Source organism: Eptatretus burgeri, chromosome 7, assembly GCF_056783735.1.
Source record: "Eptatretus burgeri isolate ZD-2024b chromosome 7, Ebu_testis_v1, whole genome shotgun sequence".
Taxonomy (NCBI): Eukaryota; Metazoa; Chordata; class Myxini; order Myxiniformes; family Myxinidae; genus Eptatretus; species Eptatretus burgeri.
The window spans coordinates 33,914,680-33,929,485 of NC_140967.1; the positions used below are offsets into that span (position 1 = coordinate 33,914,680).

General features: G+C 42.3%; 1 protein-coding gene across 3 annotated transcripts in view; it reads right to left on the bottom strand.

The window, feature by feature from the left end:
• Window positions 1-5,568: 5,568 nt before the first annotated feature.
• NKAP (NFKB activating protein) overlaps window positions 5,569-14,806 on the bottom strand; it is a 54,111-nt gene continuing 44,873 nt past the window's right edge. For all 3 annotated transcript variants that reach the window (XM_085888012.1, XM_085888013.1, XM_085888014.1), the window contains exons 7-11: window positions 9,848-9,905; window positions 9,373-9,494; window positions 8,369-8,444; window positions 7,729-7,878; window positions 5,569-7,250 (exon numbers count right to left, since the gene is read on the bottom strand). In XM_085888012.1, the coding sequence (XP_085744138.1) occupies window positions 7,076-7,250; window positions 7,729-7,878; window positions 8,369-8,444; window positions 9,373-9,494; window positions 9,848-9,905 (581 nt within the window). In that variant the 3' untranslated portion in view covers window positions 5,569-7,075. The remainder of the gene's footprint in view (window positions 7,251-7,728; window positions 7,879-8,368; window positions 8,445-9,372; window positions 9,495-9,847; window positions 9,906-14,806) is intronic.

The following is a 14,806-nucleotide window of genomic DNA, read 5'->3' on the forward strand; positions in this document are numbered from 1 at the left end:
TTACGATACGGCATTCAAGCAATTGGCTGAAGATATCTCTGCTGACCTGAATGGTGGGAAGGCCTTTGATATGACAATTCTTCTGGACAGATACAATCATTTTCTGCGCGGACAGGCAGTGGCAGTTGACAGCTGCACTACCCAGCGACTCAAACTTCGACTAAAGAAACACTTTGGAGATGACATTGTCTTCCATAAGCCATATGATCTTAGTAAGTCCGGGCTTTTGTACTCAAGCTCCATATCCCTTCAAGATGTCATCAACTCTGCCTATCAGTGTAGCACTGCAACAGTCACGGGTGTACCAAGAAAACAGCCCACAACAGCGATGGATGATTGCGACAGGGTGAGTCTGCTGTACCGCACTGCGAAACTCATCAAGTCGGAGATCAATGAATGCCAAGGCATATCAGTCCGACCACCTAATATCATGGATCTCACCCTGACAAAATCCAAATCTGTGATACCAGACAGTCTTTACTGGCTACTACGCTGGGTTATTGCCAAACCAGAAAAGGAAGATGAAGGTGAGTTTTCAGCACCAGAATGTAGCAACTCATCAGATAGATGAAAGACGTGTTTTGATGCTTGCTCAGGATGTTGTACACTGTGCGACTTGTGCTAGAACTAACATGCCCAAGCATGTGGCCCTGGGAATTGCAGTTCCCCATATGACGAGGTCAAAACAGCTAATTACCATGCTTAGCAGAATGGGCCACTGTGACTCCTACGATGGTGTTGAGGCAACCGACACAAGCCTTGCACAGGAGATCCGAGCCAAGAACGACATCTTTGGTATGGTATTGCCATCAAACATCTCCCCAGGCGTCTTTGTCCAGGTGGCAGCAGACAATAATGACATGACTGAAGAGACTCTTGATGGAAAGAGGACAACTCATGCCACTACAGTAGTCCTCTATCAACGAGGGCACTTTGGTCCAGTCCCCGAGCCGAGGGTCTATTCAGACCAGACAAAAAGGAAACGGGCACTTGAAAGAACAATACTTTCTTAAGCGTTTGATTTCCAAAATGTATACATACCAGTAGTAATTGAGAAACACCGTTCAACTTCATATGAGAACACAATTAAAAATGTCACAAAGTTTGAATAAGTGTGATATTCTAGCTTTGGTGATGCCATGGCAAAGGCCATTTTCAAATAACTGTACATACTCTGATAGAGAATTATAATAGGAAGCCAATGATAACCCAATATTGAAAATTGGTTGAGTCTAGACAAAGATATTCACGTTTATGTTACCCCTCCCCCTAAATTTTGCTAGCCCACAATGACCCTCTTGGTAAGTACCCTTGGTATGTATAATGGCCTGTAGAATTTTAATGATACCACAATTTGAAACCACATACGACCTGGAGGTGTTCTATAGGATCTATTCTACCACCCTGTCAAGTCAAACCTTTTCTGTCGGGGGTGTTGAACGAATTTCCTTATTTGGCCTCATATGAGAAATGGCTGCTGGACTAAAAGTAAAGGAAGAATTTATAATGTTGTAGTTCAACTTCAATGTATGGAAAGAATGCCAGGGAGCAAGAGATTTCTGATTATTTTGAGAGATATAATCGTCCAGCAAGTACAAGCAGTTTGTAGAGGCAGGGATTTTCATGAATGTTCTCTCTCTGATAATACATAAAAAGAAAAGTAGAGTGGAGAGGGGACAAGAAAGAAGAAGAGCCAGTGAAGAGGTGTTTTGTTTTGCATACCGTGCCACATTTACCTCTTGTGTTTTGCTTGGAAATAAACTCGAGTTTGGAGTTGACCTACTGCCGGTACGGATCGATCGGATAAAGAACCTTGGGGTTTTGCAACATCTTGGGGCTCATCCGGGATCGATCTTCAGACGAGCGGTGTTGTGTGTGGTACATGTGGAAAGGGGAAGAGTGCCTGTGCTTGTGCAGAGCCAGTAATTTCTCCTCAGTGGCATGGTCATTCAGTGTCCAAGGCAAGAATAGCCTGCTGTGGGGTTCATCATTGAATAAAAGATCCATGTGTATGGAGGAGAGGGCGAGAAGATCATTCTCTCATGGGGAGGCAGAGTGACCACCTCAAGCTGGGCCGTTATTGGTCTGGCTGTTGGGTGGAGAGGAACTGAGCTGTGAGCTGGTGTCTGGTCGGTATGCTGTGGTGTTCTTGAGATTGCTTGCATTAATGGCCAACACAATGATGGGCAAAGGTTACAGGAGTGTGCTGTTACAAGTGTTTGCGAGGTGAAGTATTGATTGCCCTCCCCCCCCACCCCCACCCCTGAGGCATGCAAGTGTGTGTTGAGTCGAGGATGGAGGGGTTGTTGGAGATGGGAAGTAATTTATGCTCAGAGGGCAAGGAGCTGTGGCAATTTGTGACTGAACAGCAGGTTCTGAAGAGGGATAACAAAAGAGAAAGATTAGAGGCTGAAAGCGAAGATAAAATACTTGTAAATGTAAAAGACTCGAGTCTGAAAATAAAAGGTTTGAGACCGAAATCGATGCCAAAATGTTTGAGGCTGAAAGAGAGTGGGAAGCAAGATGGTTCAAAGTCAAACTAGAGTTGAAGGGTCTCGAGGCACAGAGTGGTCAAATAGGTCATCCAGAGCATGTCAATAACTTTATGCAGACTGGAGCTCCAAATCTTCCAGAATTTGTTGAGGAAAAGGATGAGCTACACAGCTACTTTCTGAGGTTTGAATATTTTGGTACCAACATCATTTTGCAGCCACCTTACTCAGTTCTTGGTTAATAACCAGCGGATAATAACAAAGCTCTCAATGTGGCAATCAGACTGCTAGATGTGATGGCTATTATGACTAGGTGAAAGAAGTGCTTTTGAAGCACTACAATTTAAACTGGGGATAGGTTAAGAGCCTAAGTTATCCTATCTAAAGCCGCTGTCACACCTTGATGTTTTAGCTAGCGTATGGCAACGTATCAAAATGTATGTAAAACACTGGCGTACGCTGAACTATTGAGGTTTTTTTTTAATTTTTGGGCGTATAATAACGTGTTGGACGTATGCATAACGTATTTGTAACGTACACAGAACGTTTTAATCACATATAGATAACTTATACCAACGAATGCTGAGCGTGTTGTCGGCGTTCACAACCTATGCCCAACGATAGTCTAACTTATGCATAGCGCGGCAGCATATCGCCGACGATCTCGTGGCGTAGGCTATTAATAGGCTGCGGCTCGAAGATTCAAATCATAACTGCACTAGACATCGAAGTGTGAAGCCGCTGTCACACCTTGACGTTTTAGCCAGCGTATGCCGACGTATAAAAAAATTGCCGAACCAAGCTGGCACACGTCGAATACGTTATGGGTAAGTTTTGTATACGTTAAGAGCATGCTGGCATACGTCGTAGTACGCTGTGCGGCACTTCTCTCCAGCACTTTTCAGTGAACTATTCTTTTATAATTGGCCATCAAACTATGGGCTACATCCCTCATTATTCAGCAATTGCTGGGTCACGTAATAACTTTACCAGGATGGGTCAACCCAATCAATGAGGTCGTATGGGGGAGGGACGCTCAATAAAAGGCCGACATGGTCCTTGAGCAATTTCTCATCATAACAAACCCACCTTGAGACCATCGGACATGGCAAGCCATTTGTGCTCAAGACCGATGCTCCTGACATTGGCATTGGAGTTGTTATTTTGCAGTGAAAACAGGGCTGACTTTTCCATGTGAAGTTAGCAAGCAAGGAACTGTTGAGTCTGAAGAACTACTCAACGACGGATAAGGAATGATATTGGTGTACATGGGGGATAAGGAAGTTTCTTAATGATAGGATCATGAGATAGGCCATGTTTCTGCCAAACCATTGGTTGACGATAGCCAATCAAGGTGAAGGACATATCGGGGCAGATTACCAGAGCAGGGTTTTTAAACTGTGATTTCCATTTGGAAGATGTTGATTGAATTGATGATGATTTTCCATGTTTGTTGATTTTTTTGGTAAATAATATGAGATTGGAAAAATGAAGAATTTTCTTCAGTTGGGGGGGGGGGGTTATGTGAAATTCGTTACAAGTGTTTGTTAGGAGGTACGTTGGTACAGTGCATTGTTCACGTTTCAAAGCCGATGATTTGTCGTGGAATTAATTTTGTTATGGAGAACTGTGTAATATTTGCTGAAGGGAGATGTTTATTCTCAAAGTTGATTGGTGAAAAAGGGGATGAGTTATCATGTTGCAGTTAGACTTTAACGTATGCAGAAATATCGCCGGGGTTCGAGAGATTTCTGTGTCGCTTGCGGGTATAGAATTTCCAAGCAAGTACGAGCATTTTGTTGAGGGAGGGACTTCCGTGAATGTTCTCAGAGAACAGAAATGGGAAAGCCGAGTTGAAAAGGGAGGGTGGAGATGCAGGGGTGTGGTGGAGAACAGCCAGTCAAGGATGCTTCGTTGTGTGCCATGCCAAATATACCGCTTGCGTTTTACTTTAAAAGAAACTCAAGTTTGGAATTCACCATCTTGCCAATGTGGATCAATCAGATAAACAACATTGGGGTTTTGTGACATTCCCTCCCCCCCACCCCCTCATGTATACATCTATGACATGCCCTCCACTTTTATCTGCTTGCCCTGCCTGTTTCCTTTCCATACTATCATAAGCCATCACAAGAAAGTCATATAGTTATTCCCATTCCAAAACACTTCAGAGCCAAGAGCGAGTTTTCCAAGGCTTTGGGAAACTCACCCATTACTGCAAACTACAAAGGAAAAGTGCAACATCTGTGCTGAGTTTCAGGGCCCAGGAGCATTCCTTCACGGTAAGGGAAAAGGCTTATCAAATTCCCCTCTTCCATGCATCTCAAGGCAAAAAGATGAAATCGAAACTACTTTTTAAGAAGCTTTTTGTTGACCATTCATACAAAATAGAATCTGCTGATTATATCAAGACACACATACACACACTTTGCAACCCAATAAACATCAGAAGTCCAAGCTCACCATTTCACCTTCCACTATATGCAAGGCTGCTTCTTGCTCACAATTGGCAGGTTGGTAACCTCAAGTTATTTTTTATCAACTATTCTGATGTTGCTCCTGCACTCTTCTTCACTTAATTTAGCTCCTGCCCATCCAGGTCATGCACATCATCCCAGAAACTTTTTCCCTGTTACCCTACCCAAGTCCAAACTCGATGTCATCTCCATTCTTTCATACTCCACTTTTTTCATCTGTGGAACTGTCTTTTCAAATCCACTCTCTCAATGTCTTCTTCTCAGGATTTGAAGTCTGCTGTCCACCAACACCAAAAGTCATTTCCACGATGAGGTTATACCTCATCCATTGAAACCCTGTTCTCGCCATTCTACAATATTCCTCACTTTGTGATGTGGTACATGTTTGTCATCATCTCACTGTGTTCCCTTTGTTCCATTATTTCTGGTAATCTGTTTCCCCCCTGTGGTTCTGCTCTTTCAAAAGCCTCATTCCTTGTTTAAATTGTGAGCAAGACACCACAAATTCTTTTTTAAGCGCAAGTTATTTTCATCAACTCTATTCTGTTTTTTTCAACAAATTATCAAGTTGTTTTATCAATCAACAAAAACACACACTATCCGCAGTGGAAGTTTTATCACTGTGCAAGACCAAATAAAAGATGTTTTTTGGGGGGGAGGAAGAAAAGTAATGTAAAAAGGATAAACCACGTCCACCTCTATTATGAAGAAAAAGATGTTAAAACCAGACTAGCCTTTGAGAACTGAAAGACTTCACAAACATTAAAAGTACTGGTTAGTTATTTGCTTCCTGTTTTAGGAATGAATCACCACAGTTTACTCTTAACAAGCGAAAATAAAATAAACAACGTGCAAGGAAAAGTAACAGTAGTTATTTCATCCATATGCAAGCAGTTAAACAAAATATCTCAGAAGGAGCGTACTCGCCTTTGAGCCGTCTGGGTTTTGATTCCTGACCCAACTATATACTCAGATTGGTGCTTCGCAGGCAGGGCATTGCTTCACCGGGTGTGTTGGCTTTCGGATGGGACGTTAAGTCGGGTGTCTGATCTACTCTCATTCAAAGGCGAATGTCAAGGATCCCAGGTAGTCTCGCAAAATGTAGGCCATTGGGTGAGAACCATGGCAAAATGCCAAATTGCTGGGAAGGCACTGGCAAACCATACAGTGCAATCCTTGCCATGGCACAGCTTCAGCAGCATTTAGGACTTGGAAAGGGTGCAGACAAAAACTCATCATCAAACTATGGGCTGTATCATTGGGCCAAGTTCCCTGTCGCTGCATTATAACACATAAGGATACTTGTGCAGTTTTCCCTCACAACACTGCGGATGGAGAGAATGAGACGACGTCTGTAGATGTGTGAACTCTCTCCAAACTATGAAGGCAAACGAAAAGAACATACCTCAATTGAAATGCAGAAATTGAGCATTCGGCATTTTCCGACTGTCCTAGAGCTTTTGCATTCAGGCATTCCTAAAGTTCCAGGGTGTTCATGAGTTTTCATTCAGTCACAATAAAAAAGTTGCGATCTTTGAAGATGTTACACTTGAGGATGCATGATTGTACAGAAACTGAAATTCATGGATGGGGATCGTAGTAATCAGTGTACGTGGTCTGCCATTCTTTACAAGCGTTTTCAAACAATGCAATCAAGGAAAGGTCCAAGTCGTTTGCGTGTTCAATGCAATAATTAAAAAAGCAATGTGAAAATAATCAAAACAGATCGGAAAAACATCGTTTTGCAATGCTTCATTGGAATGAAACAGCTAAGTCGGTTTCAAATGTATAATATTACACTCGCTCGCATACGTACCTCCACTTCACGTCATCTATTACAAAAGTCTCATGTGGCCGTTCTTGTGATCAAATTTGTACGAAAACCAAATGTATTTTGAAAAAAAATGGCCACCATTGACAAAGTTGCTCACTCCCTTCTCTGGCTAAATGGGACCGAAAAAAAGGCAGCAAGTTCTTGCAGAGTCCAGAAGAACCAGCACGATGACAAACCTCAGATCGTCAATGGCATTCCTCCGAGAAGATTGGGAACTCCATAGAGGTTTGTTTTGGGTCAGGAGTCTTTTGCAACTTGCAATATCGCTCATGCTACTTCTTATCTTTCTCCTTAGTTTTCTGATAAACCATCTCACGGAAACCAGCAAGGATGCGGTTCTCGCGCTTAGCCCGCTCCTCTTTGTTGAAGGAGGCCAGCGCTCGCTTTTCGTCTGCACTGTATATCTGGTTTTCTTTCCGCAGACGGACGGCTTCCATACGCCGGTGTCTGCATTACATGAAATATCCAATTAGCAGCATAAACGGAGTTATTGACATCATGGTTATAAAGGTAATAATCATCACGGTAATTTACTAAAAACCTGCAGGTAAATGGCAATTGTTTCTTTCACAAGAAATCAGGGCACTCAGCATGACTTTCAATTCGAAAAATATAGCATCAGGTAATTTTCTTATCTTACAGCAAAAGCCACAAAAAAGTCAAACTATAACAATTACAAAGGTTCACAGTAAAACATCAACCTCTCTCCCAACCACCCTCACCTCACACAACACTACACAACGCATACCCATCCTCTTGGGATCTAACTATTAAACAACCTATGTACAAATATCTTTAAACTCTAAAGATGTCAATTTTTCCCATAAAACACCAAAACAAATGCACATCATTTTTAACAGGAACCTAAAGTTGACTGTGAGCAATGTATGATGCTAATATGTAGCTTAACCCTAGCAGAACATACCTGCTGCCACTCATGACATAACCAACCAGCTCAAAAGCAGAGATCTCATTGCTCGTAAGGCCTATTTCACCTCTCCGTGGTATACGCTTTCCTGCCTTCACATATTCTGCCATGGCCGCTCCCTCTCCAGGCAGCAAGGCATGCCCATAGCTGTAAATAATTTGGAGAAGGGAGGAGGTAGAACCATGCCTCATAAAATATCACATCAGAAAGAGGGGGAGAGGGAGGAACTGGTGGGGGAAGGGGGGGATAACACATTTGTTTGTAAAGGAACAAATTTTTTTTTGCAACATGTAGAATTTAGAAACTAAAAAATCTGCAACTGATGTTTTAGGAAACATTAATCATGCAACCTGTCTGCTCAAAGATAATTTCTCTCCCTCACTCACTATTACAAATGAGGCCTTAATCGAAAACATTACTTGGGGTTAATTGCATATGCTTTGATTTTGACAAGTCCTTGTCAATTAGGGACTTGGAATTGTGAAAAGCTCATTCAAATTTCTGCCCCAAGCACTGCAACGCGTTTGTTCAGTTAGGTAAATAATAAATAAACAAACAAAAATCACAGGAAGAAGGCAAGGCCAATGTAAACAATCAGGTCATCATGAGAACATTTAGCATTACCCTCAAAACTTACTCTAAAGGCCTATCATCATCAGCTGTGGCCTCGAGGGGTGGTAATGGTCCGATGAACATGTTTGCATTCTCGGAGTCTGCGCACAGGGAAATGGTGAAGACCGGCTGGCATCATAATATGGTCAAACAAAGAAACACATATTCAATTCCAAAAGAGTTGGACACCACAAGCAAGGGAATGGACAAACAGAAAGAGAGGATGAGGTGGGAGGAAACATGGTAAACTGCAAGAAAGCGGTTTGGATAAGGTAGGGATTCCAGATTTCATACTCAGAATCCAGCACTTTTCAGTGAACTATTCTTTAATAATTGGCCAGTACAAAAATAACAACTTAATCAAATCTAATACTAAAAGGAGAAGTGTCCGTGTGTGTCGTGGTGTGTGTGTGTGTGTGTGTGTGTGTGTGTGTGTGTGTGTGTGTGTGTGTGTGTGTGTGTGTGTGTGTGTGTGTGTGTGTGTGTGTGTATCATACTCTATTCTAAAGGGTTCCTGCTGTCAGAGAATAATAACAAAAATTAATTCCCGTTTAACTATAAAAAAAATCTTGTTTTAAAAGCCCATCTTTCTAGGAGGGAAGAGGAAGAAGCAGGACTTGGAGCTTTAATGTAGCGGTACAAACGGTACGACAGCAGGAACCCTTTAGAGTAAAGCGTGAAGGACACGGAAAGAGCACACAAACAACAATGACAGCCACTATAACAGCTGCAGCAGCAGCAGCAGCAGCAACTATGTGTTAAAAAAGATCATTTTTTCGCATGTTTCACTTCATCTTACATCCTCATCGAAACTCACAGATAGATATTCAACATGTTTGTGAAGTGCAGGGGATGCTGTCTTTTGATTAAACCCATCACCAAAGCGATGGGTAGGCATGGATAGTGACCGTACATTTAAGCAATATCTTAAGCCATCTTTCTTGGGCTCTTTCAGATTTTCACAAGGCAATGCAGTGTCCATGCATCATGTGCAAAAACTGTGTTAAATTTAGTTTAACACAAACATACTCTGCTTTTCGACCCAGACACCATCCATTGTCTGAGCAATGGCTTCCTCAGCTGATGAGTCAGACTTCTTGTTGTCGCTGCTGGGGGACTCTCGTTTTGCCTCGAGTGCCCTCTTATCCTTCCTGCCACAGATAATACGAGAGCATCCGAGAGAAAGAGCATGGAAGATGCAGTTCCGAGGGAGCCCAAACGACAGGCTTGTCATCAACAACACGGCACAAATAGGTAGAGTCAGATAATTAAACAGAGAAAGCCAATAATTGGAGACTAGATAATTTGATTGGGAATTCACTCTTGGTACAGTAACACACAAATATCACAATAACATACAAATTTACAGCATTACATTTGCACGATAACCAATCAAAGACAAATGAGTGGTATTTCTTACTACTTTTAAATTACCATAAAAAACAAACAAACAAACTACAAACCACACATCAACAATCCACCACATGTGTCCCAACTTGAATACTTTTGCTTGTGATGCTTCTTCTTCTTCTTCTTCTTTTTTCTATTCTTTTCTTCTTCCTCTGGCAATAAAAAGAACAAATATAGTTTAACCTGATGATAAACAGAGAGTACAAAATCGAAATAATCAGAGCATCACTGCAATTACAAATGAGCAAGGTGCACAGTCCTCAACTATGAGCCGATGCCATGTGTTCTCCAGTTTAAACTTTGCAGACAATTTGCTTGCATAATATGGACTGCCTCTCCTCAAAAAGGAAAGCCACAGCAATCACTTGTAATCATGTTTTTTGCTGTTGGCCTCGTCAAAGAACCACAAAGTACCTCTCACATGTGAGCATTGAAGTATGTAATAACATGGTCATTAGCCACCTCAAGACCTAGAGCTGACATCCTATAGCTGATCATCTGTCTCACTGACATCTTCAATTAACCAGTGAAGCAAGGCAATAGTTTCATTAGCTGTTGTGCACCACGAGAGAACTTCCAATGATATGATGCTGCCTCACTGCCTTCTTGTAAAATAAAGAGGTCGAGGTTCATGGAATATCTGGGTGGCGAAGGTAGGTTATGGGATAACAAAATCATCAGCAGGGTTGATGAGAGCAGGCGGACAAAGGGTAAACACCAAAACTAAAGCTGCGGATATCAGAAAAGGAAGACAGAAGGGGCAGGGTTGGTGGGTAACATCTGATATGAATGTTTGTCATATAATTTTTGTCTATCGAAATAACTTTACTTTGTTGATTGTGAAAACAAAACCAGCAGTCAAGAGGCACAGATGAGGATTAGGGGCTAAATCAAGATAGGTAATGTTGAAAACAAAAAATAAGGATGACAGGAAAGTGAAAGGAGGATAGGGGAGTGTGATAGGAGTGGGGATAGAAGGAAAATAAGTTTTACTTCTTTATTATTTAATACCCCTTGCCTTGCAACTCCCAGCTTCCACACCATTCCACCCATCTTCCCCTCACACTGCCTCCTCCCACCTTGCCCCACCTCCTGTCATCTTTCCCCTCCCATCTTCTCCCTCACAATACCATCTAATATCTTCCCACTCACCGCCATCCTTTTAACCACCCATCCCAACTTTATTTGTCAGAGGTGGAGATTTCAATTGTCACTATGCAAATTAGCTGGGGGTTGGTGCCTCTCTCACCAGCCATGACACTGCAGTTAAGGGCTTCTGTGTCTCCATGAGGCAGCCTCAATCTGTGAACTTTTCAACCTATATTTCTCCCATTGGCAAACCCACCCTTCTGGACTTTGTAATGACCAACTTCACTACAAATGTCTCCTGCTCTTCCTCTGCTCCAATTGGTTCTTCTGCTCATATGCTTGTGAGTCAAGATCTCTCTGGCTATTTTCAGACAGCCACCTCTTGCAGCCCACTCAGGCAAACTGGCAGGGACTGTAAAAACTGCCATTTCACTTCAGGACTGGTCACCTATATCTGCCAGACCGGATATTAACGCAGTCTTGGAATTTTTTCACAGAAACCTGCTCTCTCTAATGCCCACATCCATCCCATCTTCAGTTATCATATCCTTCCTCCCACTCGTGGTACACTGAATCCTGTGGGGAGGCAGCTGCCATGAAGCAACTTGACTTCTCTTCCTGGAAAGCGAATCTGACGAAAAGCAACCTCAGATCTTTCCACAAAGCCCGCAATAAGTGTTTGTTGACTCTTAGGAGAGCCAGAAAGCATCTGGCCAACCTCAAGATTTAATTTTCAAACTCGTCTCCATCCTTTAAAACCTGGTGGTGCCTTGTTAAGTCTGTCTCTGGAGTATGCTCCCCCTCCATCCCTTCCCTCTCTTCACTTCAAATGGCACGACAGCTGACTCTGCTCATGAGAAGGCCAAATGCCTCAATTCTGTATTTGCTTCCAAATTTTGGATCCCCAACCCCTCACTTACTGTACCCACTGTATCCAGTTACACCAAAGTGCTCCTGGACTGTCTTTTTCACCTGAGAAGTTGTGAAGCTTCTGGCAACCCTCGGCTCTCATTCTGCAACTGGCCTGAACTCTTTGCTTAAGGGGCTGTGTGGGAGAAAAATTTATATTAATGGATTTTAAATTGTAACAAATGGAGTTTCAGAAATGTAACTTTTATGCTGAAAGTTGAATTGGCTGTCATTTCTGGCCTAAAGACTTTTGCCCTAAATGATAAGAAATGTGTTGTTTTGGAGCAGAGTGACCGAGCTGATAAATGAACCTTTGCTTAGAAATGTACGAAGTGGCTTTTCGTCTGAAGGACACGTCTAGTCTGGGTGAATATCCCCCAACCTCTCTCTCATGAAAGTATAAAATGCTTTGAAATGTAAAATTGTTTCAGTGCAAGCACGTGAGGAAGTAGAGTATCTCAGTGGCTTGTACTCCTTGGAACTGACCAAGTACCAAGTTATAATAAAACTCTCTGATGTAATGTAGCAGTGAATTGAATCGGGTTGGTCTAACTGTTAACTAAAGTAAGAATAAATGGAATAGAACCAAATAATATTGCAATCAATGGGGATTCTTAAGTTCATTGTACGAGGGTGAGAAGTGTATAGTGTATAATTAGAAAATAAATTGTTTCACAAGGAAGGACTTGTGTGGACATCAGTTTTATCAGTGTCGATAGGGTTTTTGTAGGGTTTTATAACCAAATCGGACAAACGTTAAACTCTGTCTGAAGTCAAATAGGATTCCACAATCGGCCAGTTAGAATTCCTCAGGAGGACAACGATCACAATAAGGTGGGTTTAAAAAATCCACGTCAGCTGTCACACCTTGACGATTTAGCTAGCATATGCCGACGTATGAAAAATTTGTCTAAAACGCTGGCACACGTCGAATACGTTATGGGTAAGTTTTGTATATGTTAAGAGCACGCTGGCATACGTCGTAGTACACTGGCATTCGTCGTAGTACGCTGAGCTCGTCGACAAATTTTAACATGCTTGAAATTTTTCGACGTATGCCAGCGTATGACTCACATGTTCCGCATACGCTGGCCATAAGTTGTAGGCACGTTACACGATCATTGACACACATCGACACGCGTTACTTGTAAGTTACTCATAAGTCGAAACACGTTGAGGTAATGTTTAGCATACCCGAAACATTTCTAACCTATGAGTAACGTGTTGTAGGCACGTTACGCGATCGTTGACACGTCGACACGTTACTTGTAAGATCGTTGACACGTTACTTGTAAGTTACTCATAAGTCGAAACACGTCGAGGTAATGTTTAGCGTCAGTGTTCCAGACTCCATGGTTTTTTTTTTATTCGGCATGAAGGTGATGTTGACACTTCGATTTCTAGTGCGGTTATAATATAATATAATTAATAGGCTGCCGCTCAACGATTTAAATAATAACTGCACTAGAAATCGAAGTGTCAACATCACCGTCATGCCGAAGAAAAAAAAAAAAAGAAAAAAAACCGTGGAGTCTGGAACACTGATGGCTTCCTCCTGTGTGAACCCCATTTTTATATAGCAATTCCCCTAAACGCTGCCAATACGCCATTATACGGGAGCTGTAAGTTAGTAACACGTTCAGTAAGTTCTGTGGTCGTCCGGAAGACATCAAATACATCTACATACGTCAATATGCGTTGGAGATACGTTACACATAGGTTCAAAGCACGTTACTCATAGGTTCAAAGCACGTTACTCATAGGTTAGAAATAAGTTTCGGGTACGCTAAACATTACCTCGACGCGTTTCGACTTATGAGTAACTTACAAGTAACATGTGTCGACGTGTGTCAACGATCGCGTAACGTGCCTACAACTTATGGCCAGCGTATGCGGAACGTGTGCATCATACGCTGGCATACATCGAAAAATTTTCAACATGCTGAAAATTTGTCGACGTACTCGGCGTACTACGACGTATGCCAGCATGCTTCAGCGTGCTCTTAACGTGTACAAAACTTACCCATAACGTATTTGACGTGTGCCAGCGTATTCGGCAAATTTTTCATACGTCGGCATAGGCTGGCTAAAACGTCAAGGTGTGACAGCTGCTTGACACTTCGATGTCTAGTGCGATTATGATTTGAATCGTCAAGCCGCAGCCTTTTAATAGGCTACGCCACGTGATCGTCGGCGATACGCTGCCGTGCGCGCTATGTATAAGTTCGACTATCGTTGGGCAGAGGTTGTGAACGCCGACAACACGCTCAGCATTCGTTGATATAAGTTATCTATATGTTATCGAAACGTTCTTTGTACGTTACTAATACGTTATGCATACGTCCAACTCGTTGTGAATACGTCCAAAACTGGAAAAAAAACCTCAATAGTTCAGCGTACGCCAGCGTTTTACATACATTTTGATACCTTGCCATACACTGGCTAAATCGTCAAGGTGTGACAGCCCCTTTAGGACTGTGCCCTCTGCCGAAACATCCCTCCTTCGGATACGCAGGCAGCAGCCTTTTCCCCCACTGCAGACCTTTACAGAATCACGAGCTGGTCAAACACTTAGAATATGTCCATCAATCCTGACAAATTTCACACTCTCAATCTGTCTTTCCGAAAGGAATGCCTGGTAAACCCTCCTAGTCAGCAATCAAGACAATGGAGAAGAGAAACATTGCAAAGTGTCAGAAAATCTTGATTCCATTAGCTGCTTATAATTTAAAGGAGAATAAATGGCATTCAGTGGAGAGGGTTTTTCGAAGCAACAGCCTTTCCAGTGAAACGGGGTGTTTGCCACCGAACACTTGGATGGGAGACAGCCCAGTGTGAAAAGAATAGACCCAAGGTGACGATTCAATAGAGCAGGATTTGAGAACTCAGGCAGTGCTACCATAAAGAACTACTGCTGATGGTGTGTCACAAATTATTTTTATGAAACTTGTCTTATGACACCAGAAAATTCAACCTACGAAGGTAGAAACACACCTTATTCGGCAATACAAACTCTTTCCCAGATATAGTCCGGATGTCAAACACCATTTTTCAA